General features: G+C 41.5%; 2 protein-coding genes across 3 annotated transcripts in view; one reads left to right on the forward strand and one right to left on the reverse strand.

Moving 5' to 3' along the window:
- Positions 1–4,365, forward strand: part of KCNH1 (potassium voltage-gated channel subfamily H member 1) — a 173,082-nt gene extending 168,717 nt beyond the window's left edge. The window contains exon 12 of the mRNA XM_088161207.1: positions 2,231–4,365. The gene's annotated coding sequence lies outside the window, so the exon portion shown is untranslated. The remainder of the gene's footprint in view (positions 1–2,230) is intronic.
- Positions 4,366–11,958: 7,593 nt separating this feature from the next.
- The window catches only part of HHAT (hedgehog acyltransferase), a 146,873-nt gene continuing 136,939 nt past the window's right edge, over positions 11,959–21,892 (reverse strand). For both annotated transcript variants that reach the window (XM_088161208.1, XM_014887397.2), the window contains one exon: positions 11,959–14,221. In XM_088161208.1, coding sequence (XP_088017334.1) covers positions 14,130–14,221 — 92 coding nt within the window. In that variant the 3' untranslated portion in view covers positions 11,959–14,129. The remainder of the gene's footprint in view (positions 14,222–21,892) is intronic.

Here is a 21,892-nt window from a genome sequence, read left to right on the forward strand (position 1 = left end):
CCAGAGGCAGGTGGTTTAGGATTAGCTTTCATTGTCTTACTCCTTGTTTTGGTATGGAGGTGCCCACAGATTGTGAATTCATACCCAAGGATTGAAACACTCCTGAGAAACAACTCTGGGGTTCAAATCTGTAGGTTACCTTCTTCCCTCCCACAGGAAAAGGCAAGCAGGGAGGCAAGTTGCTCTGAAACCAAGAAGCTACTTCCTTAACTTATTTCTGGTTCCATGCTTAGGTTTTTCCAGTGGCACCTGGTGTCTTTTACAGTTGCTCACTGCAGACCTGCAGTGCTGGGGAAGGCACTCTCTGACCAAAGCCACGCTGTTTGTGCTTGGTGCTTTAATTTCTGTAAGTGGCAGCAGTTACCTGCAACAGCAATGGCATTGCTGCCACAGAAACCCATCCATCCACAGCTTCTGTGAGAAACTTTGTCATGATTTCTTTTTCTTTCTAGTCGTCTTAGACAGTAGCTACCACCTAAGTAATCCCCAAGTGAACTGATACCCAAGGATTTGTAATTGATTTCTGAAAGTTTCAGCAAGTTTTCAGAGACTGCCTTGGAGTCAGTTTCCTGATCCAGGCAAATTCCTCACCAGCATGATATTCATGACACTTCATAAAATTTTTGAAAGGCTGAAAGTCTTAGCAAGTCCTTTATGAAAGTGTCACCCATTTACCTGCTGTTGGATAAACAGGGACATGAGCTTATCCCAGGTGGACAAGGGAGGAAATGTTTACAGCCTCCCAAGTACGTGCCTAGTATCTCCAAAGTTGCAGTACAGACCTAAAATTAAACATGCAGTTGCAGGTTACCTGGCCCTTTGTTGCTGATACTGAATTGATGTTTCTCAGTGATATTTTTGTGTGCCCTCAGGGATACGTTAAAGGTGATTCTGCTGTTGCTGATTGCCCAGTCTGGAATCCTAGCAGGACCAGCCCCAGAAGCCCCCTAATTGTAATAATTACCCAGGCCTGTGAACAAAGGCAGACAAGTCCCCATTTTCTGGGGATGCTCCTTGTGTAACCTGATGCTCAGAATGATACCAAACTCCTCACCCTGTATAACAGTGGGTGGGTGCACTCCGTCCTTTTCTAAGGCTTTTTTCAGGCTCTTGCAATGGCCTATAAAGACATTTATTATTTTTAAAGCCTTCACACTTCTGAATTCCACTTAAAATTTAATGTCTTTGAAGATTATGGCCAAAATTAATTTTATTATGATCACAGAATGGCAGAGAAACTGCTTGCTCCTTGCAATGGCACCTTCAGTGTGTCTGTTCTAGGTGAGTGTGACAATAGTGTCAGTCACACCTGTACAGCTGTAACTGAGATTAGGCCCATATTTGTGAACTGTCAGGCACTAAAACTGATTATAGGAGAGTGCATCATCCCTCAGCACCCTGCATTTGTTGTAAGAGAATTTGAAAAAAATATACTATCTAGGATGAGCTTTGGTGTTTGGTGTTCCCTGGACTACTGGGAGCTTAAAAGTGAACAAAATGAATAAATCCATGCCCACTCCTTTAAACCCTAGACTAATCTGAACCTGTGCTATGGTGCTCGGGCTCTGCTGATGCAGCACTTTTTCTTTAAAGGCGGCTGAAAGCCCCTGTGTTACAAAATCCATTTTTTTCCACTGAGCCTTACACTCGGACAGATGCCTATGGCTGGATGGCATGTGGACCCATCATAATTGTTACTAGTTCTTTGATTTTATTTGTCAGCTTTTCCTTTTTGTGGTGTTCCTCTCTACATGTTGGTTAAGCCTTTTCACTTAAACTATTTTCCAGCTTAGAATTGAAGGATCTCTCAAAATAAGATTCTGACCCTTCACAAGTAAATGCTTATAGATAGTATAAAGAAAAAACCCAAACAAAAACCAAAGCCTCAGGTTTAACTGTGTTCTGGCATAGTGCTTCTGCCATTTAACAACCTGCTAAATGACCTGCACCATTCTAAACGAGATGTTGTGTTCCATTTTGACTCTATGGTCTAATTACATCTCAGCCAAAGGAAGGTAGTTGAGAGAAGGAGCCTGTGTTATGATTTGGTCAAATGGGAACTTCTGAAAGTTCGTGCTAAATGGTTACAAAGAATACAAATATGCAGCACATGAAAAAGGATTAAAAAAGCAAACCCCAGCCCTCACCCCTACCTTGTTCAGATACATTCTGTCTGGTATTACAAGTATACTTTTGAAAACACCATTCTTCCTTTAAATCTCTTCCACAGTTCTGCCCTGAATCCCAGCGAACAACCCCGTTTAACAGCTTCGAAGGCGATGTTCTGTTTCTACAGTACCTCCCTTTAATGAACTGAACAAGATACTTACTGTGACTATCTGGTGATATATTTTCAATCACTCTTAGCCAATCTGTGAAAAAAATTACTACATAATTTGTCTTTACTATATAAACTATGTGTATGATTACGCTTGTGCAGATGCGTGTACATACACACATATATATATATAATATCTGTGTATAGATAAGTCTATGGATTGCATTTCTGTTAAGTAAAAGCACATTCCTCATTGATTCCAGTCCAAGAAGGGAGCTTAAATCTTCCCAGTAGACATCCACTGAGTGTCCTGTTAGTGTCTTGTTTGTTAACTGTTGAACTTTTAAGGCCATGATTTTTGATTTTTCCAGCTGGCCCCAACTTCATACTGTGCATCTGGTAAACAGTGTGACTGAGAGAAGATCTGGTGAGGGTCATGATAGTCAGGAAAGAGAAATCCATGTGAAATTGGAAAAATGCTGTATCCTAGTTGGTGGGGATAAGGCTCATAAACTGGTGTTTGTTGCTCACGGTATCTCTGAAGCCAAGCTGCCCTGGTAGTGTTTCTCATGGCTTTTCCTGCAAGAGAGATGGTGGAATAGATGGATTTATTTTTTTCTGGTACCAGGGGCTGTCTCAAAGGTGCTGAGTCTATCCTTCTTCTCATGGGCAGCGTAACACGTGGTTGCTGCACCTCTGCTTTCTTGTCCTGGTGTTAGGTGGTAAAAAGCATCTTCTACTGAATTTTTCATTTCCACATAGTCTTCTGTGGGTGTGTTGGCAATAACAAAGTCTGTGTTTTAGCTGCACTTGTGATACATCAAGACAAACCTTTTAGAGAGTCCCACGCAGGGGAAACTCCAGAAATTTGAGGTGAGGCACAGTAGGATACTGTATCCTCCAATCTGACATCATTTTGACCACATTGTTGTGGGAAGCATTGATTCAATTAAATAAAAATAAAGCTTTTTTTGCAATAAGATATATCCAGCATTTAGCCTTAAGACCCTTTCATAAGTGATATAATTCAAACTGTGATTCCATTCTTCTTCCTTCTTAATGTTCTGTAGTATTTACAGTGTTGCCTAAAGATGAAGCACTTTGATTAGCTTTCTAAATCTAATGGAAATCACTTGCTGGTAATCATATTTCTTTCTCCACTTATTGCCTTCTTATTAGGATAATTAATTACTCCAATTGCCCTCTCCCCTCATAAAACAGAGAGAGATAGCTATTGTCTAAACACTTTTGTATATCAGGGAGCCAACCCATCATATTGCAAAAGTGTTTGTTTCAGAGACTTTTTTTTACAGGTCGACAAAGTTAATGTGAATTTACCTGCAACTGTAATTTGTTTCAAGCTGATTGTTGAGTGTTGTGTAAACATATTTGATGTATAATCCCAGAACACCTCTGTAACTGGATCCAAATGCCTAATATTAACAAAACAGTTCGGGGTTTTCACTAACTGTTCTGAAAGGCTCATGGGTTTTTTTTCTTCTTCCCACTAAATCTGTGACCACTAACATAGAAGAAGAATCATTTTAGCTGTAGACGAAAGAAGTTCAATAATCTTGTATCAGGATGAACTGCTATATAAAGAAATACCAAGTTTTCCAATGAATGTGTTCTATTATTGTACCTACATACAGTCAATATTTGTACATCTGTTGGAGATCTGTCTGCGTTTCAATATTTAGCCACCACTGCATGGACACTTGATTGATACGCAGTTAATGCAGTTGCTTTGGCGCTTTTCAATGTACTTCACTTGTTTTTATCCTTTCAGAAATCCACCAAATACTCTCAGTTCTTTTTCTTTGCATTTGTCACTTTGTTCAATGAAGCATGACTAGAAACAGAGAATGAGTAGATACTATTTTTGTGGTCAGCAAAGCAGCTGCCAGTAGATAGACAGTGTGTGTATGTATGTATGTATACGCACTGTCCGGGAATGTTTCAAATTCAAATGCAGCCACCTCCATTAATGATATCCCTAGTCAACATTTTTAAACAAGCACAAATAATATTTGTAAAAAAAGAAGTTTAATTTTATTTATTATAGTAATAAACTATTTTATACATTACAGTTGCCTTGGTGTGCTTTTCTCTGTGTCAAATATGTGCTCATAAGATCAACAAGATGGTTTTAAATTACTCTCTGGAACTTCTGGCTAGCAGGTTTTTTGCTGTTGGTTTGTATCTCAAGTGTTATCAGTGGAGCAGTGGGATATTATTGCTTTGGTTGTAAATTATTCAGGTTGTTTTTTCAAATTTCTTTCTGCTGTGTATCAGTGCAGAGGGATTCACATTTCCAGGCTCACTGTAAACTAAACTCAGGTGCTTTGTACAGTGAATATCTTGACACCCCAGGCAGTATCCTGTGCTGTGGACCTCAGTCTAGCCCAGGTATATGCTGAGCAAAGAGATCACCAGAGGACTGGCTGTCACCTGTCTGAAATGATCATCCCATGTCCTGAAGGTACATGTCTGTAGTTGGTTTGTGTTTTAGACTCTGTTCATTACTGCAGTATCTGGGAACTTTTACAAAACTCATGGAAATCAGAGATCAAAGAACCTTCTGCTTTCCTGTCATCTGCTGCAGAAGAAAGTGACCTCACCATGGATTTACACAAAGGTGAGCCCCACAGAAGAAGCCCCTGAAAGTGACACTACTACAACAGGCAGCAATGAATATTATTTTGTTGGCTACCTCAGCAAAGGAATCAATAACCAAAGGTCACGGGAATGGGAGATCCTTTCAGATCAGGATGGACACATGTGACAGGATCACAGTCACTCCTGCAGGCCAGAAGTCATGCAGAAGTTTATACAAAGTTTTAGTCTTTAGGATATCAGCCTGGGCCCTGTGAGCTTTGCAGCCATTTTTGTGGTTCATTCTCCATCCTCTCACTCAAAGGTCTGGTGAATGTGGCTGTCACCTATATTAAGACACTCCATGGGATTGTCAATCTCATCTCCAAAAGAACAGCAATAAAGCATAAGCTTTCAGACTGCCGAGCTGGGGCGGAACTGTACGGAGAGCAGCCAAGGAGCACAATGAGGAGCTATTTTTAACACCATTTCTACATCCACTGTCACATGTGGTGTGACAGGATCTCTCGTCACTCGCATTGTTTCTCTGGCCAGCGTGAAAATCCAGCTTTCTTTTGCATTTTGTTATACAGTGCCCTTACACTTACTAGAAAAGGGAAAACTACCATAGTGAAGGCATGTACTTTCGCTTGGTGGTTTTTGGGTTTTTTAGGTCTCTAGAGGCTGTTGTGCTCATTTTCTGAATTCTTTATTATTTTCTTTGCTCCTGCATTCTTCACAGCCTCCGTGGCAGTGCTCCAAGCCTCAGTGAGCACAGGAGGGGTAGCACTGACCACACAACATTCCCCATCAGAGTTTCTCTCCCCTCAGCAGCCCCACACGTTTTCAAACCAAAGGTAATTAGCTACAGCACTTTCTGCCCAGGTTTGCATGCTAGATTGCAAAGGCTCACGTTCTGCATGCTGCCTGTCAGCTCTGTGCTCAGCTGGGTAGCAGCAGCCCCAGCAGCTGTGAGCAGCTCATTACCTGCACCAGCCCCTGCTCCTCATCCCCTCCACCTGAGAGCATATTCACAGCAGGGATAGAAGGTTTCTAAAGTACAGGGAGTGTGCTGTAGCTTCCGATTTTTCTCATAAATAGCTGCAGGTGTTGTTATTCTGTTTGGTGATGAATTAGTTTACAGCTGCTGGAGACCCCTGCCAGGCATGAGGAGTCTTTACCCAGTTGGGTGTGTGGCCCTGGGACAGTCAGCAGTGCATCGGCTTGTGGGGAGGTGAGTCTGCCTACACAGTTTTAAGCTCTGCATTTGGTAATGGAGGTTCTTTACTTGCTCTTTGGTGCATTTTAGTATCTGTGTTAAAGTCAGAAGCACTGTCTCTGGTGCTTTTTGCAATGGAGTAAAGACAACCAGCATAAACCAGCTTTTCTGTGCTGTGACAGCCAGTGGAACTGAACTGCAGCAAAATCTGTGCAATAGCAATGAGTTTTATTTGCTCCCAGAGCAAATAAACTAAGGAAACATCAGAACTGTTCCTGTTCAGTGTGTCCCAGCAATGTGTGTGCCTGGTGCAGGCCAATGCTCAGGAGACTCCACCAAAGCTTGGGGAGAGTACTGAGCTCCTCTCACCCAGTGGGAAGTGGCTGCTGCATCCCAATACTGAGGCTGAGGAGACCTTGGCTGATTAGCAGCTCTCTGAACTTGCCTTCTGCTCCAGGAGTTAGGCTGGTTAGTAAGGCTGTGTATCCAACCAGAAATTGCTGGGAGGGATGCCATGTTGCTATGGTATTTATTGCTGCCAGTGGTGTCAAGGGTTTAATTGCAACACACATACAAAGAATCTCAGCCAATGTAAGAATTTTTCACCTAGAAGATTGAGTCTGTGCTTCTTTTGTTATAATTCACCACAACTTCTGTCTTCATATGTAGCAGCTGGGGGAACTAACCTGTCTTGTTCTTGAAAGACAGGATGACTAAAAACCTGTGAGAAATCCAAAAAAGGCATTAGAGAAAGTGAACTCCTGAAGTCTGTCAGAAGTAGCTATCAAGATGCTCATGCACAGCTGTATCTATAAAATACATGTGCTCAAGCCTTGTCTTTTTGCTTTTTTTCCTTTCCTTTTCCATTCCTGCTTTCCCTTTCCTAAATAAGTTCAAGTCCTTATGTAGCACAGCCAAATTCAAATTTAAGCTGCTCCACGACACAGGTGTAGGTTTAAAACAAGCTTAACTTTGGCAGCTCCATCCATCATTACCCGTTGTGAAGCTTTCTCCCTGCAGCCCCACTTTAAGTGCTTATGAAGGCAGGAGTGTCTGAGAAACCTTGAAGAGGTTTTGGTTCTTTTTAAGCTTTGCTCACTTGCAGAGATTTTCTTGAAGAAGTTCTGTTCAGGGGGATGAGAGGAAAGTATGAGCTTTGCTGTTAATTCCTGCCCTGGGAGGGGAACACAGACCTCCTGTAAATGTCACTGCAGTTTCTATGTGCAGATCTGAGGGGATTGTGCTTTTGCATTGGAATTCCTTTCCACAGTCCCAATCTCCCAGCCTACTGGGGGCAGAGAGAAGCCGTGCTGAGTATCTATTACACGTGTGGATTTTCTATAAGAGGAAGATTATGGCCTCTTCTTCATCAGGGGCTGCCAGTGGAAGGAAATGCTAAGCAGCACAGGGAGTGCACTATTGAGCCTGGGAGCTACTGTGTGTGCTCAGCAATGGGACTAAGACAGCTCAACAAGAAATGGCTCTCTGCAAGCAGGGCTTAGAGAAGAGAAATAGATTGCTTTCAAAGCTCTCCAGCAATCTCTTTTGGTGAGTTTTACAGTTAATCAGAAGGTATTTTAGAAGAACTAACGATAACAGGAAAATGTATTGAACATTCTCAGCGTGAGAACTGGAAAGAAAGCTACGATAATCCATATGGAGCCCCAAGTCAAAATAAAGTATTTATTTTTGTTTTCCTTTAGAATAATAACACTGCACTTGCAACCTGACTAGTGGAAGTGGACAGATAAAAATATAAAGTAAGCCAGTCAGCTGAAAGCTGAATTGGAAAAAGCATTTTTAGGAAAGTGTACAAGAAGTGTGCATGAAATACTGCATGAAATTACAATTCTGCCAACACAAATTGTAAATAGCTCTGTAAAATGGGAGTGGGCACGTCTCATTTGTGAGCAGCATATAGAGCAGCTATGGCCAGGTGTGCTGAAAGGCTGCAGGCTGGTTGCTCTGACCCCAGTGTAGACCAGGGAGAAGAGTCACAGCAGCAAATGGAAGCAGCATATAATGTAGCTGAAGTACAGCCCTGGACACTTGTCTTTGTAGCTTGAATCTGCTGCATTTCCTTTACCCAGGAAAATCTGTTACAGAGGAAATCTGTGTCTCATGTAAGCATCTGAAGGAAACCTTGGAAAATGAAGTGTGAGAAAGTGGGTTTGTGGGTTACACTGACCAAGGGGGCAGACATTAGGGAGGGAGCAAGAAAGGGAAGCACAACACTGGCACAAGGGCAAATGGGACTGGCTGCCTAGGAGGCTCCTTTAAGGGGCTGTAGCCCTCTGAGTCACCATTTGCCTGCTGGAAGGAGCTGTGAGACATTTTACCCTGCCTCAGTTTTCTCTGCCAGTGTCAGAGAGTGCCCTCATCTTACTGCCAGCAGCCCTAAAATTTTAGAGATTTAGCTTGAAAACCTTATGAGTATTAAACTTTTTCATTTTTCTTAAAATAGAAGTTTCCTCAACCAGCATGAACTAAGAGCCACCAAGTTCAGAGCCCCCAGGTACTTCAAGAGCAGTGTGCTATTTTATTTTGAATGGCCATCATGCTTTTTAAAGCCTTACACCTATGTCAGGCCTCATACCCAACTTGCAGTTGTTCATGGTATCGGTGATTATTGGCATAACTGTTCAAGACAAGCAGGATGTCTTCAGATCCTTTGTAGGTCTCTTATTTTTACCAAGTAATGCTTGGCAGGACTTGATCAAATTGAGGAACTTTGAGAAGAATAACCTGAATAAAGGTTGGGCAGGATGGCACCAGCAGTGGTGTGTGAAGTGTGGGTCAACAGAGGTGCATCCAAGGGTAGCCATGAGACAGGATGCCAAGAGCTGGGGAAAGGCAGTGGAAGAGGTCACTCAAGTGGCCTAGAGCAAATATATGACCAAATGCAAGTTATTGGCCTGTAATTTCATCATGAATTACCACCTCAGCACAAAACTATTAGCACAAGAGTAAAGAAACACATAACTATAAATTAGCAATACCATCACTTCAAGAACTGTCTCATAAATGCTTATTTTTATCTCTGAATTATTGGCTTACTATACGGTAATCCTCCCACAAACCTGAGCCTCTAAAGCAACCTTAACCCTTCTGGCAGTAGTCTAAGAAAAAAAATCATTTGGACCTGTTTTTTTTTCCTGACTTGCCTTTTAATTAATTTATGAACAGTGTAGCTGTTTCTGGCCTTCTAGTATCATTTCCAGTTCTTCTATTTTTGCCACCTAATTTTGGAAACTCAAATGTGCTACTGCAGGGATGAAAATGCTATGGTCCATAAAAATTAATTAATTTTGTCAAGAATGATCAGCTCTAGAGGGAGTGCCAATACAATTTAAATGCCACAGGTCATAACTGAAGTTATATTTCTGTGCTACTTCTTCAGTAAACTTTAATTTTTCAGTGGCTGGCTGATGCAGCTGTCTGCAATGATTCACTTCAGCTACCCAACCATCTATAAAGCTTTTCTTAAATCCCTGTGGATAGAATGCATTTCTGTTACCCGCAGGCTGACCATTGCTGGGGAAGGCACAGGCCACAGGTAGCCCATTTAATTTGTTCTGTTGCTGAAAGGTGCTGATATGCAGCTACCTAAGGCTATTTACACATTGAGCTGCCCCTGGACATTAAGAAAGGTGGTGCAGCCAATAATTTGTGGTCAAAATGTGACCTGTTACATCCTGATGTTAGCTTAATTTGTTCTCACCCAGATCTTTGTGATTCCCAGCATAAGGAATGAGATTTTTGAACAGTTTTAATCCTGGCATTATCTCTACTGGGTACAGAGTGCACACATCTTTTTTCTCTTGGAGCAGTTCATGTTGCTAAAGCTAAAGGGAGCGGTGCTGAGGCTGCATTGACACCCTTCAGCTCCATCACTTGTGCAGTGTCTAAAGTGTGTAATTTCCATTAGAATCTTCCTTTTCCTATCTTCCTGGACATTGGTAGCATCTGTGAAAGCCTCTTGAGCTTGGAGCTGCCAGTGCATTTCCCCTAGGCTGGGAGTGTCTGAGCCACATTGTCCATCTGTAGGTTGGGTGTAGGTGACTGGTGCCACAGGCAGCTGGGACACTCTCAGATGCTCTGGCAGGACCTGTGTTGGATGTGATTGCATTTGCATGAAGCAGAAAATTAAAAACCACCAAAGTTATCTTCATTTTTGTCTTCCTTTTACATGCAACTAACAGAGGAGCTGCTCCACAAGCAGCTCCTGGTTGGACTGTTGATCCATGAGGACCCACCAGAGAGGATTGCTCTCAGAGGTCCAATAATACAAGAAATGATCTATTGTAATGCAGATTTCCCCTCTTCCTCAAAGGCATAACAGGCACAGCATTCTTCACACAGGCTTTGCATCGAGCAGTATTTCAGCTATCCCTGCTGGATTAAAATATATGCCTTGACTAACAAGTGGCTGTGATCTGGGAGTTATTTTGGAAAGCAATAATGAGCTGCACTACTCGTGGAACGGGGGGGAAACGATAAAGAACCGTGAGGAGAAGTTGTGACAGACCATGCATAGCAATCTCCTCACTCTTCACAGATCCTTGAGGACAATCCTGCTGCCAAGACAGAGGAAGGAGAGCCTCCCTCCTCAGCAAGTGCAAACTGTGACCAGCTCAAGGGTTAGTAGTGACGAAGGAAATTAGGTGGGTGTGCAAGAGAAAGGACAGGCTCTGCGTTATTGCTGTGACTAATAACAAAATTGCTGCAGGTTTTCACAGTTAAGCTGTTTTTCTTATGACCTGTGGTAAGCTGGCTATTCCAACTAAGCTGCTTTTAGCTCTCAGATGTGAAAGAGATAGGTGAGCAAAGCCTTGCTCACCCTCTAATCAATGCAGAATTAAAGAGCCACTTAGTATAATCTTACCCAGTGATGACGATGGCTCTGTTGACTAAGGAGAGGTTAGAGTAAGGGGAGGGGTGTGTGTGTGTGCACAAGAGACTTTACTACAGCTCTGTGGTAACCATTAAAGCCATATATCACTACACATTATGCTTGCTAGTCACTTAGACAGCTTTTCAAAATCACTTGTGAACTCTTGTTGTCAGTAGCCATCGTGTAGCTGTCTAGCTCGTTTTCAGAGCCACCACCTTTAGGGGATTTTTGTTCATTGCACTTTTGTGACTGTCAGGGTCTCACAGCAGTAGTAGTCAATGTCTGCTGTTCCCCCCACCCCGGCTAGAAGTGCTCCTCTTTGGTGCAAAATGGCCAGTGTCTTACTTTGGCCATGTCTGTCCTTGTCACTTGCTCCCTACACCCCTTAGCTAGCTCTTTTCCATAGTCTCTTTCTCATACACCCCTCACCTGTTTGTTTCCTTTGGCAAGGGGCATGGCTACTCCAGTCCCTTCTAGGTCTCTGCCTCCCCTCTAGGACTGTCCCAGAGGCCTTGCTTGGACCAGGTGCCATATGAAGAGTCACTTCTCAGGCCATGCTGAGGAATGGGTCTCCAAGGTGAAGGAGTACCTGAACAGCAAGTTCGAAGTGCATCAGGCATAGAGCTGTGTGTTGTCTGACTGAACGTGCCCCATGCTGACAGCTGCTGTATAAGCAGGACAGAGAAGGAACTTTGTGAGTGGGAAGCATCATTTTATGTGCATGCTGCTCTTCTCAGAAACTTCACGTGCTGAAGTCTTTCCTTAACCCAGCTACAAAAGTCTTATTTGCTTTTTAAACTCACGCTATTAGGGAAGGCACGTTCCATGCAGTGCACAACAGGGATAAAAGTGACCAGTCTGCATTGCACTCTTCCTGCAGGCTTCCAGAGCATTGTAGTGTTTCTCCACAACAGTGGAACACTTATTTTTCTTACACAAGGCCATCGTTTTCCAAGACACAGGTCACAAGCCAACAGTCCATTTCAGCTTTATTTATAGAAACAGAAAAAGATACAAAATTATGAAATATATATAAAGCACTGAAAAAAATAGAAAACAATTTTAGTTCAGAAATAAGCATGCTCTATATGACCTTCAGGGTCATTTCTATATTGGAGCCAGAAGTTCTGCATGCATACAAATTGGAATCCAATCACTCAGTAGCACCTTGGTTCATGAAATAATGGTAATCAATAAGAATGAAGAACAGATTCATGACTTTTTGCTGTAATGCTAATTCCACTTAATTACAAAGTTTGAGCAAAGTCTGACAAAATTCTTGCCCTTAGCTCAGTGCTGCCCCAAAATGGAGGCCAATCTCAGATCCTTTTGCTTAGAGCCATATACTCTATGGCTGAGAGAATCCCTGCAATCATCAACCAGTCAGTCAGGGAGCCATGTCTTTGGCCAGGCAGCATTCAAGGTAAATTGTTTTCAAAAGGCCATGGTGTCTCCTAGAAATGGCTTCCAGGGGAAATCATGGCATTCTCATGGCTAGGGAGCTGGAGGACTCATAAAACATAACATAAAAGGCTGGAGCTTCTGCTTTGAAACAGCAAGAGATAGGCTTTTCTCTGGATGGACAGAGAGCTGAAGCCTCTGCCCTTATTTCTCCAGGAATAAATGAAAGGTAACAAGAAGGCTGCCATAGCTGTGAGCAGCAGAGACATCAGAAATGCAGGCAATAAGCAGAAGCCTGTCTCAGGATCTGAATTTCTTGTTGAAGGGATAAGTTATATCAGACTTGGCTGAAGCTGCAGGAGTGATGGACAGTAGGATACTAATTCCCAACAAGCTGAAATGTATGCCAGGGGCATGGAACAAGTTTTGACATGCTTTGGGTGGAGTAGGCTACTTTTGGAAGAAGTCTTCTCTAGAACCTGTGGCCTTTTGACTAATGTTAACTTTAGAAAAGACTAAAGGTCTTCTGGCTGCTCTTCAGTATCAGTTTGAAACAGAACAGTGTAGGAGACACCCATAGTAGCAGACAGGGGAAGGGTCTCCCCTTAGAAAACAGCATGTGCACTCCTGCAACCTGGACACCTGCAGGCATGGCCTTCCCAGCACTGGACAACACAGTCTTTGGGAAAAGACACTGCTGTAACAGCTCTGGCTGTGGCCAAAAGACATGGAGCTGCAGCTAATTAGGTGCCACTGTATTGGACCATTCTGTTTTTTATTAAAGGTCTTAAAGAGTTCTTCCCAGGGTGTCTGCAATATATTGCAGGAGCTGATAGTTTGAACACCAGAGAATGAAGCAGACTGAACAGATTTACCATTCATCCAGACTGGAGATATGTCCTTTTGTAACAGAACAATACAAGAGGCAGACCGAACAGTCTGAGGATGGTATTAGCCCCAAAATAAAGGCAGTATTTAATGCTTTCACTCTAAGACAAGGCAGAGAGCACTTAATGCCCAAGGAGCTTTAAGAGCATATTTGATTAAAAAGATAAGCTGTTCTTTAAGAAAATACCTTCCTCCCTACGCACTCTTTTAAAAGAACAAAACCATTTCTAAGGTTACCAAAAAGGTGTTATTTTAAAGGCAAAATTTTAAATGAAGGTATTAAAAAGAAAAAGCAGGCTTTGCTACAGTAGGTGAGAAAGTAGCTTAAGGCAGAACTACTCCCGTCAGTGAGAATACAAAATGTTCTAGCTTATATCAGAACGCAATCAAGAAGAACTGATGAGCATCGTGCCCTTCATGGAGTAGTGTAAATGCAGGGCACAGCCCTACATGCCCCTGCACACCATCTGTGAGAGATTGGGCTTTTTGAATTCTTCAAGGTAGATTTTTTTTCTTCAATATGTCAAAATAGGCAGCAAAACATGAAAACAACCCTCAACACATATAAAATACCTGTTCTGAGATGTAGGCTTCTAATGTACACAGAGTCATAAAGATGCTGTTTTACAAAAATAACATAAATCAAAAGTCTTCATAATTTCTCCCTACCCCCAGCCTCAGCCCATCAGTGTTTCTGTAGTTCAATTCCTGCATTTGCAATCCAGAATCAATTAAATGAACTTTTAGTTTTAATACACGGACTGAAGACTTGGTCTGGCTCACCCTTGTGCAGATAGAATATCCAGTGTAGAAAAAACATCAACCTGCCTTAATAATAATTGTTTGCATCATTCTTAATGTGCAGCATACTTCTGCTCCCATTCAATTCCAACATGAGAATAGCAGTACAGGAACCCGAGAACAGTCAGTGTTGCCCATGGCCAGCCTATAAATAGAAAAGACAGACAATCCTAGTCAGAATAATTAATGACTGCTTCAAGTAGAAATACTCTTGGGATGAACAACTTATGATGCTTCTAATTAATTTTGTTAGCAATTCAGTGTCATAAGTAAGTAGAATCAACCCACAAAATTTGAAAAGTAAAATTGTCTAGGCTGCAGGGTTGCCTGACCCCCTGGTAGTCCTTGTCTTTCTCGTTTTCAGTGTACTGGACCAGATTCATTCCTATTGAATTACAAAGGTCTGTTTCGATCCTCTGCTATGTAGTGGGCTTTTCTATCCAGCAGATCCCCCCAATGAACCCTGATGCTTTGTGCTGGCTATGGTGCTTCCTAGGCACGAGGGGTTGCATAGCCACAATGAAGGTTATTAAAAATCTGAACATGTCCAGTTACCTGTTCTGCAAAAGGAGTCTGGGGTAATCGCTGATTAAGGTTGTTTAGAATTTATGAAATTTGGATCTTAGAGGTTGAAATCGTCAGTGCTGGGCCCTGATGCTTATTAGCGTGTGTTGTCTGAGGAAAGGGGACAGAGAGGAAGATGTTTGAAGGATTTTTAATGGCTTTTTTTGTTGCCATTGTTGACATAAAAATTTTGGTCACGTGCATGAATGATTTTCTGCATGCTGTCCTTGAACTACAACACCTGCTTCTGAAAGAAAAGCTGCTCCTCTTGGAGAAAATTCTAGTTTAAAGAAACCTACTGGCAGACATGAGATTCCCCTTTGGCCTGGAAGAAGGGATGGAGAGAAGCTGCATCCTCTGCACAGCATGATGCTCCAGGAAGAACTCTTTCTGAAGGTATATTCACAAGGGGCTTTGCTGGCTGGTTTTGTCCAGGCTCCAAGCTAATTCCAGTCAGGAGACAGTTTAATTGTGCTCACATCCAGCTGAGCCTTAGCTCAATGCCCTGCCCTCAGCAGAACTCACAGCCCCAGAGTCAGTTCTGCACTTCTGGGGATGGCATGTGCTGGGGCCCTTCCTCTGTGCCCCAGGAGCTGGGCAGTGTCACACTTCATCCTGGAACAGGTTCAGGGTTCATAGCATCCCCCTGCTCTGAAGAGCTGTGTTTGTTTCATGAACCTCTAATTATTCTGGCCTTGTTTTGTGGCGAAATACAGTCCTGTAACCTGACTGATTTCCATGGAGACATTTACAGATATTAATCCCTTGTCTTCACAAAACCCTGAAGCGAAATTTTACTTTTGTTTAATTATTTGTTTCACAAAACAAATATTCTGAGCTATCTCCAAAGGGATTTTTAACCATAAAAGTCTTGTTTTTATTTCAGTGAAATTAGCCTACTGCAGATTGGGTTTCACCTTCAATAGCAAGCTAAAGCCCAGCTGTGCTTTGTCTCTGCTAAAATTGCATGTGAAAGTATGTCAATAGATGTAATAAAAACATACCTCTTCTGGCAGCAATATTGTGCTGGCTGCTTTATACAGACAGAGCCAGAAAATTAAAAAAGCACTGAGTCTAGAATTGTTCTTCTGTTTTAGGGGCACTTTGGAAATTTGCTAGTTACATGCTTTGCATTTTTAAATACTGTAAAGCTGTGGCACACAGAAAATGTGCCAACAGTAGCTGACTTGCTTGCTCTCCTCAACCAGCATATTAGAGATCTTGTCAGAATATACAGCTATGCACTGGAAATCTTTTCTAGATGTCTTAGGTTTTTGATAATATTCTTCCACAGTGCCCAGAACCTGGGTTCACAGGGTTTTTAGCCACTATAATCAGGCTTCTGGTAATCATCCTGGAATGCAGGGAGTCTGTCCTGAACAGTGTCAGGGGTGGCATTCAGCACATCATCTCCTCCTGATCTAATGAAGGTGAGAAGGAGGGGGGAAGACAAAGTGACCCCAATATGGGCAAAGAAAAAGAGGATTTTTAAAAATTTAATCTTGCTATCATTCTTCTAGGAGGTGCTGCACAAGCAGGAGCAGCTCCAAGCAGGGGTAAGGGGATCTCTCCCTTTCTTGCCATACAGGAACCAAGTGCAGTGCTGGTGGGTGTGGGGAAATGCGTGTGAGTGGAGCAAAGGCATCATGTTCTGTTCCCTGGCAATCCCAGATTAGCTCCAGCCCACTCAAAGCAGATTTGCACAGGTGCATCTACACCTGAGAAGCAGCTAAGGACAGCCTGGAGCAAGCAGGGCACATTTAAACTGTTTTCACTCATCTCTTCCATTTTTTTTTAGGACTGGATAGACAATAAAGTTGTTGGAAAATCTGAAGAACTTGGTCTCCATAAGGTGATGACGTAGGGAAGGACACATGGAGCAATGCTAATCCAGCAAGGGTGCAATTTCAAATTCTGCCCAGCATGTGTTTTCCTTGTAGGTGACCTCCACAATCAAACAGCAGCACGAGCTAGTCTCTTGCAAGGTAAGGTCACAGGAGCCTTTTCTGGCTTCCAGTTTCTCCTTGTAAACCCAAGCAACCAAACAGTACTGATGGCCTTGGATGTGCATTTCTAAGGAAATTTCCTCCTTTTACCCGGGGCCAGCATCTTATATAGTATGTTTGTACCTCAGGCCCTTTGCTGCCTCTCATCCTGCTCCTACTCTCAGACACCATTCAGAGGACTCTTCGTTTTGGTGACTCCTCAGCTTTACCTTATCCCTCTAAACAACTACATTTATGCTGTACTACTCTCCAAATTCTGCTTGGAAGGGTACATGCCTGCATTCTAGATCAGCATCTCTCTATAAAGTCATACATAGAATGTGCTCTGCAAAACATTATTGGTTCCAGATCAAGCACTAGACTGTTAAGAAATGACTGAGTTAAGTCTGTTTATTCAAAACCATGTCACATACCACCTTAAATCTTACAGTTTCTTGACTGGTTTCAGTAATTTGATTTTGGGCTTGAAGGCTGAGTTTTTCATAATATTTTTTTCACAGAAAGATGAATTTGTATTCATTAACACATGCTATTTGTAGATACAAGGATTAATTCATATGCTGTTTGAAAACCCAAGCAATATTTGTGAGCTTTACCTGCAGAATTTCTTTTAAGACAGCTGGATATCACTTTTAACAAAGGAACACTGGATGAGAATCACAACCAAATTCTCTACTCATGGTGAGGCTTGCTGCTCTACAAAACATCAAACACAAGCTCCTTTGTGAGGAGGAATGCAAATTTTGTAGAGAGGTAGCAGCAGCACTTGATCCATCTATCACACAGTCTTCAGTCCCAGCTAGGCCTGAGGCACTGCTCTGTCCAACACAGCTCATGGACTTACCAGGAATCTTGCTTGTTAAAACCACATTTTTGTATTTTACGTACTCATCTTTCAGCCTAATGAGCAGGAGACTTGTCCTCATTACATGATCAAGGCAGAATTGATACAAACTTGCTGCAACAGGAACAGCTTTTGGAGTTACTCTCCTTTCAGCTTCCTATCTCTCTTTCCAAAGGATTTCTGGATACTTTGCAAATTACTAGAAAAAGTCTTGTTTCTAACACACTCTGGATTTTGATAGGAGTGGGGTAAAACAAACTTCCAACTGAAAAGTAACAGTCTGGATCACAGCTCTCAAAAGACCAGTTAATACATTTAATCATGTATGCAGAAGAAAGCTCTTTCAAATTTCCTCATCACCCACAGTAATGAAAAAGAATCACATGGCAATGCTTTGGGCATACCCAAGTTTCACATCAGCATCAAAACACTAGGAAACAGTTCATTGTTCCTTCCAACCCATGAGATGTAACAGAAAGGGACTGTAGTTATGTTTTGCATTTTCCAAAACTGCCTTAGTGGCTTTTAGACCTAAATGCTATTTTTAGATGTGTCTTGGCTGCACAGTCCTCAGAAGTCTTCAAGTGCAGCGTAGTTATTAAATCAAGTGAAGTCAGAAGAACTAATCTCCCTGAAAAGCTTGGCTGCAGGAGCATACATCTACTCTGACTTTGATTTGGAAGTACCTAAGTTGCTGTAAGGCTTAGCACTCAGGAAAATTTATTCTTAAACAAAAGTTCAAATGTGACAAAGACACTGAAGCAACTCCTCTGTAAAGTGGAATTAAAGAGACACAATGATGGGAAGGAGGGGGAACTGGCACCAGTCTGTCAAGCATAATAAAAAGCCAAAACAAACCAGCATTTGAGGCCAAGATATCTCTTACCTACAACTACTAACATACTTAGAGGATCAGTAAAAATACCACCTTTTCAGAAAAAGTAACACATTCCAAACTACTGTTTGTAGTAGATCTGTTGAAAGAAACCATTTGAAGCATCTCCAAATGTTGGGCTAGATAAACTCTGCATTTTTTAATTTTATGTCTTTTTGTCACTTCCAGGTGGACTTGTCTGACCATTACAGCAGGAAAGGTCACACAGCATGTGTTACAAGCATGGCGCAGTTTGATACCCAATTAGTCTTCAGATACTTGGAAAAGAAAACTTTACCTGTTTTCAGCTGTGTTGTAGCAAAGCCCTAACCTGATTCAGAGCAGGTGTTTTTGCTGCTACTTTCAGCCTCCACATTGCAGATATGTCAAAGGACAGACAATAAATTCTGCCAGCAAACACACAGCCCTCCAAGTGCTAGCTGGGCATCTCCATCCTCCCACCCCATGTAAAGCAGCACACACAGAGTCACAGGGTCTGTAAATTCAAGGTGCCACTTTGTCCCATTATGAGCCCCCAGCTAAGAGCTGCCACATCTTTCCCCTCCATCCACTGTGCAGCTTGGGAGCTGCTCAACCAAAGGGAAACCAGCTTGGGAGATTAGGTAAGGCTGACCTGACCTATTCCTATAGATTTCCAGGCACTGAAGACACTTTAGCTAGTGGATGTAGAAAAAGTCCAAATATTAATTAAAAATATTACTGTACAATAGATAGTTTTCAAAGGAAACCCAAGGAAATGCTGTAAGGATAACTCAGATCTGTCCCATACAGCATCTGGAAATATGACTGAGAAGGACAAAATTCTAAGCTTCCAGGTCTAGACCTGAACCTCAGCCAGGTACACTGGCAGTAACCACAAAAGCTGCCTCTTCAGTAGACATGGAGCAGTTTCCAGCAAAAGGCATTAACAAATGTGTAACATAATAGTCTACTTATGTGAATTTTAAATCATACCATCCTGAAGAATGCTTACATCTGTGGCTTCTGAGTACTTATCACTGCTGTAAAAAACTGAAAATGGAGAGATAACAGTCTAAGACCATCAGCTGCAACACAAGATGACCACAAATCATTCAGATCAGCATTACTGAAAGCAAAAAGCCAAAGTCTCTTTGTGTGTTCATAATGTAAAAAGGTAACATTGGATTTAGTAACAGAGTCACAAAAATTGTGGCTTTCCTGTGTTCTTACTGTGCATGGAACCAGGCTTTACCATAGCTAAAATACTTTTATGCTTGATGGCACTGAGAAAAGTTGTATGCTGACAAAGACTTTGTTAAGCACCAAGATATCAATTTAACCTATGTCAGGGCTAAGGCTGCTGACCACACTTTTCCCTGTTATTTAGATAAGGCAAATTAACAAATTTATAGGTAGAGCTCAAAAGATTAGCCTAACCTATAACTTTTATAAAGCACCCCACAACACAATTCAGTGATGATACCAAAACTATTTTATTGCACTAAGTATGTATAGGAAAGAAAAAAAAAAAAAACAACAAAACAACAACAACAACAACAACAACAACAACAACAACGACTACCACCATACTCTGCTATTTGCTGGTAAATGCTCTCTGGATGCAGGTATCCATTCAGGACACACTTGCCTGCATGGATTTGCTGTTTTGTCTTTGGAGCTAGAATCTCATATAATGCTAACTACCATGACCACTAACAGCTCTCCAGATGCTGCACAATGTAGGCTAGAAGGATTATTTCCCCTGTATGTATCACCTGATATGAGCAGGATAACTTCACTCTACATTTCTTGGTGTGATTTTGTGATATTATCCTACCTTAAGCATTTTTACTTCTAACCCTTGTATAAAGCACAAAAAAATTCACAGGAGTTATGCCTTCTGCTTCATGTTTTAAAATAAATCTTTACCCTCCACTAGTTTTCCCAGCAGAGCTAGTCAGTGGAAAAAAGCCTGATATTTTAGGCATTAATTGTGGTCTCATGCATATCAAGTTGACTCTGGAGTAATTCAACTAAAATCAAAAGAACCATATTCATGCTACTGCTGAATTTGAATTAACAGTAAGGAAGACTGATGAAAACTGCCTGTCGGAATCTTCCTACCAAAATTGCTAATGAGAAAGGAAAAAAAATCCAACCAACCAGCTTTAGTTTTCAGATTATGAAGAGGTGAATCTGTAAATCAGAAGCAACCTTTCCTTTCCTCCCATGTCTTAAACTGAGAGCTACACAAAGCTAATATGAAATCAAAGCCCACAAAATATGAAACCTTAATGCTCATTTATTTTTAGAACAGAGACAAAAGCTTCTAAAAGCATTATCGTAAACAAAGATTCATCTTCACCTAGAAGCAAGGCAAAAGAGCTACCTCTATGAAATGTTCTGCAAAGAGAACATTTTGGAGTCATATATCTGGCTTAAGACAGCACTATGTTTATCATTAAATGTCTACTCAGGTATTCCAAACAGAAATTCCTTAAATACAGTGTGAATAAGTACATAAAGATGAGACTTGCAAAGATTTTAGGGCATTTTTCAGTTGTAATTATCTGCTAAGTGCTCTATATACCAATGGAAACATCAGAGCCAGGAGTCTCCTTTTGTTACAGTTTTAAGCTGAAACAGGAGAATGAAGAGTTAACTCCCCAGGAGAACATGAACATCCCAAAGGCAGAGCTGGGAACGTTGTTGTTGCCCAGCAGGATCCTGAGGTGAGCATCTGCCTCTCATTGAGCAGAGACGTGCCCATGTTATACATGCTGAGCAGAAAGGTGAATTAACTTCCCCTCTACTACTGCTTCAAATTTCAGGGAGATTTCTGTACCAGTCTAACCGGGATTCTTGGATTTAGGTTTATGTGTCAGGCTTTTCACATAGAATGAAGCTCTTTCTCTTGCCTTTTAGTGCTAGGGAGCTCTTGACAAATCAAGGCTATATACTCACAAAAGATGAGGATTTAAACCAGTGATTCAGACATGTGCCATCAATTACCAGCAAGCAAATATTTGGGTAAAAAGGTGAAGTGCTATAATTTATTTCCCCAACATAATTTCTGGCTAAGGTACCCTGAAATGGTCATGAATATAAGATGCTTAAATAACCGTAAAATAATTAATTTTTAAATATGAAGAATTTTTAAAGAATTAATTATTCACAATCCCCTTCCTACCTGCAACTAATTTTTTAATCTTCCATTTTTTCCTTGTCATCCTCAAACCACTCATATTCCGAGACCATTGCAGCTATTCCATAGTGTTGTCTTGTCTCCTCACAGCATTAAGAATTAGGAAAAAAGCAGACAATGTGACAAATTTAACAAGTATTTACAACCAGCTACGTTAGCAACAAACAAACTACAACTCCTTGTCACAGAGCTCTCATAGCTGAAATGCTTAATGGATAAAAATTATATTAACTACTAGAGCTTAATGCAGTAAGAGAAGGGCTGAGAGCACAGTGTTAATTTACATGAACACTGCATTTTGATAATTGCTATATCAGTGTAAAGCTAACACTACAAGTGAG

The sequence above is a fragment of the Sturnus vulgaris genome, chromosome 3 (assembly GCF_052056855.1).
Source record: "Sturnus vulgaris isolate bStuVul1 chromosome 3, bStuVul1.hap1, whole genome shotgun sequence".
NCBI lineage: Eukaryota > Metazoa > Chordata > Aves > Passeriformes > Sturnidae > Sturnus > Sturnus vulgaris.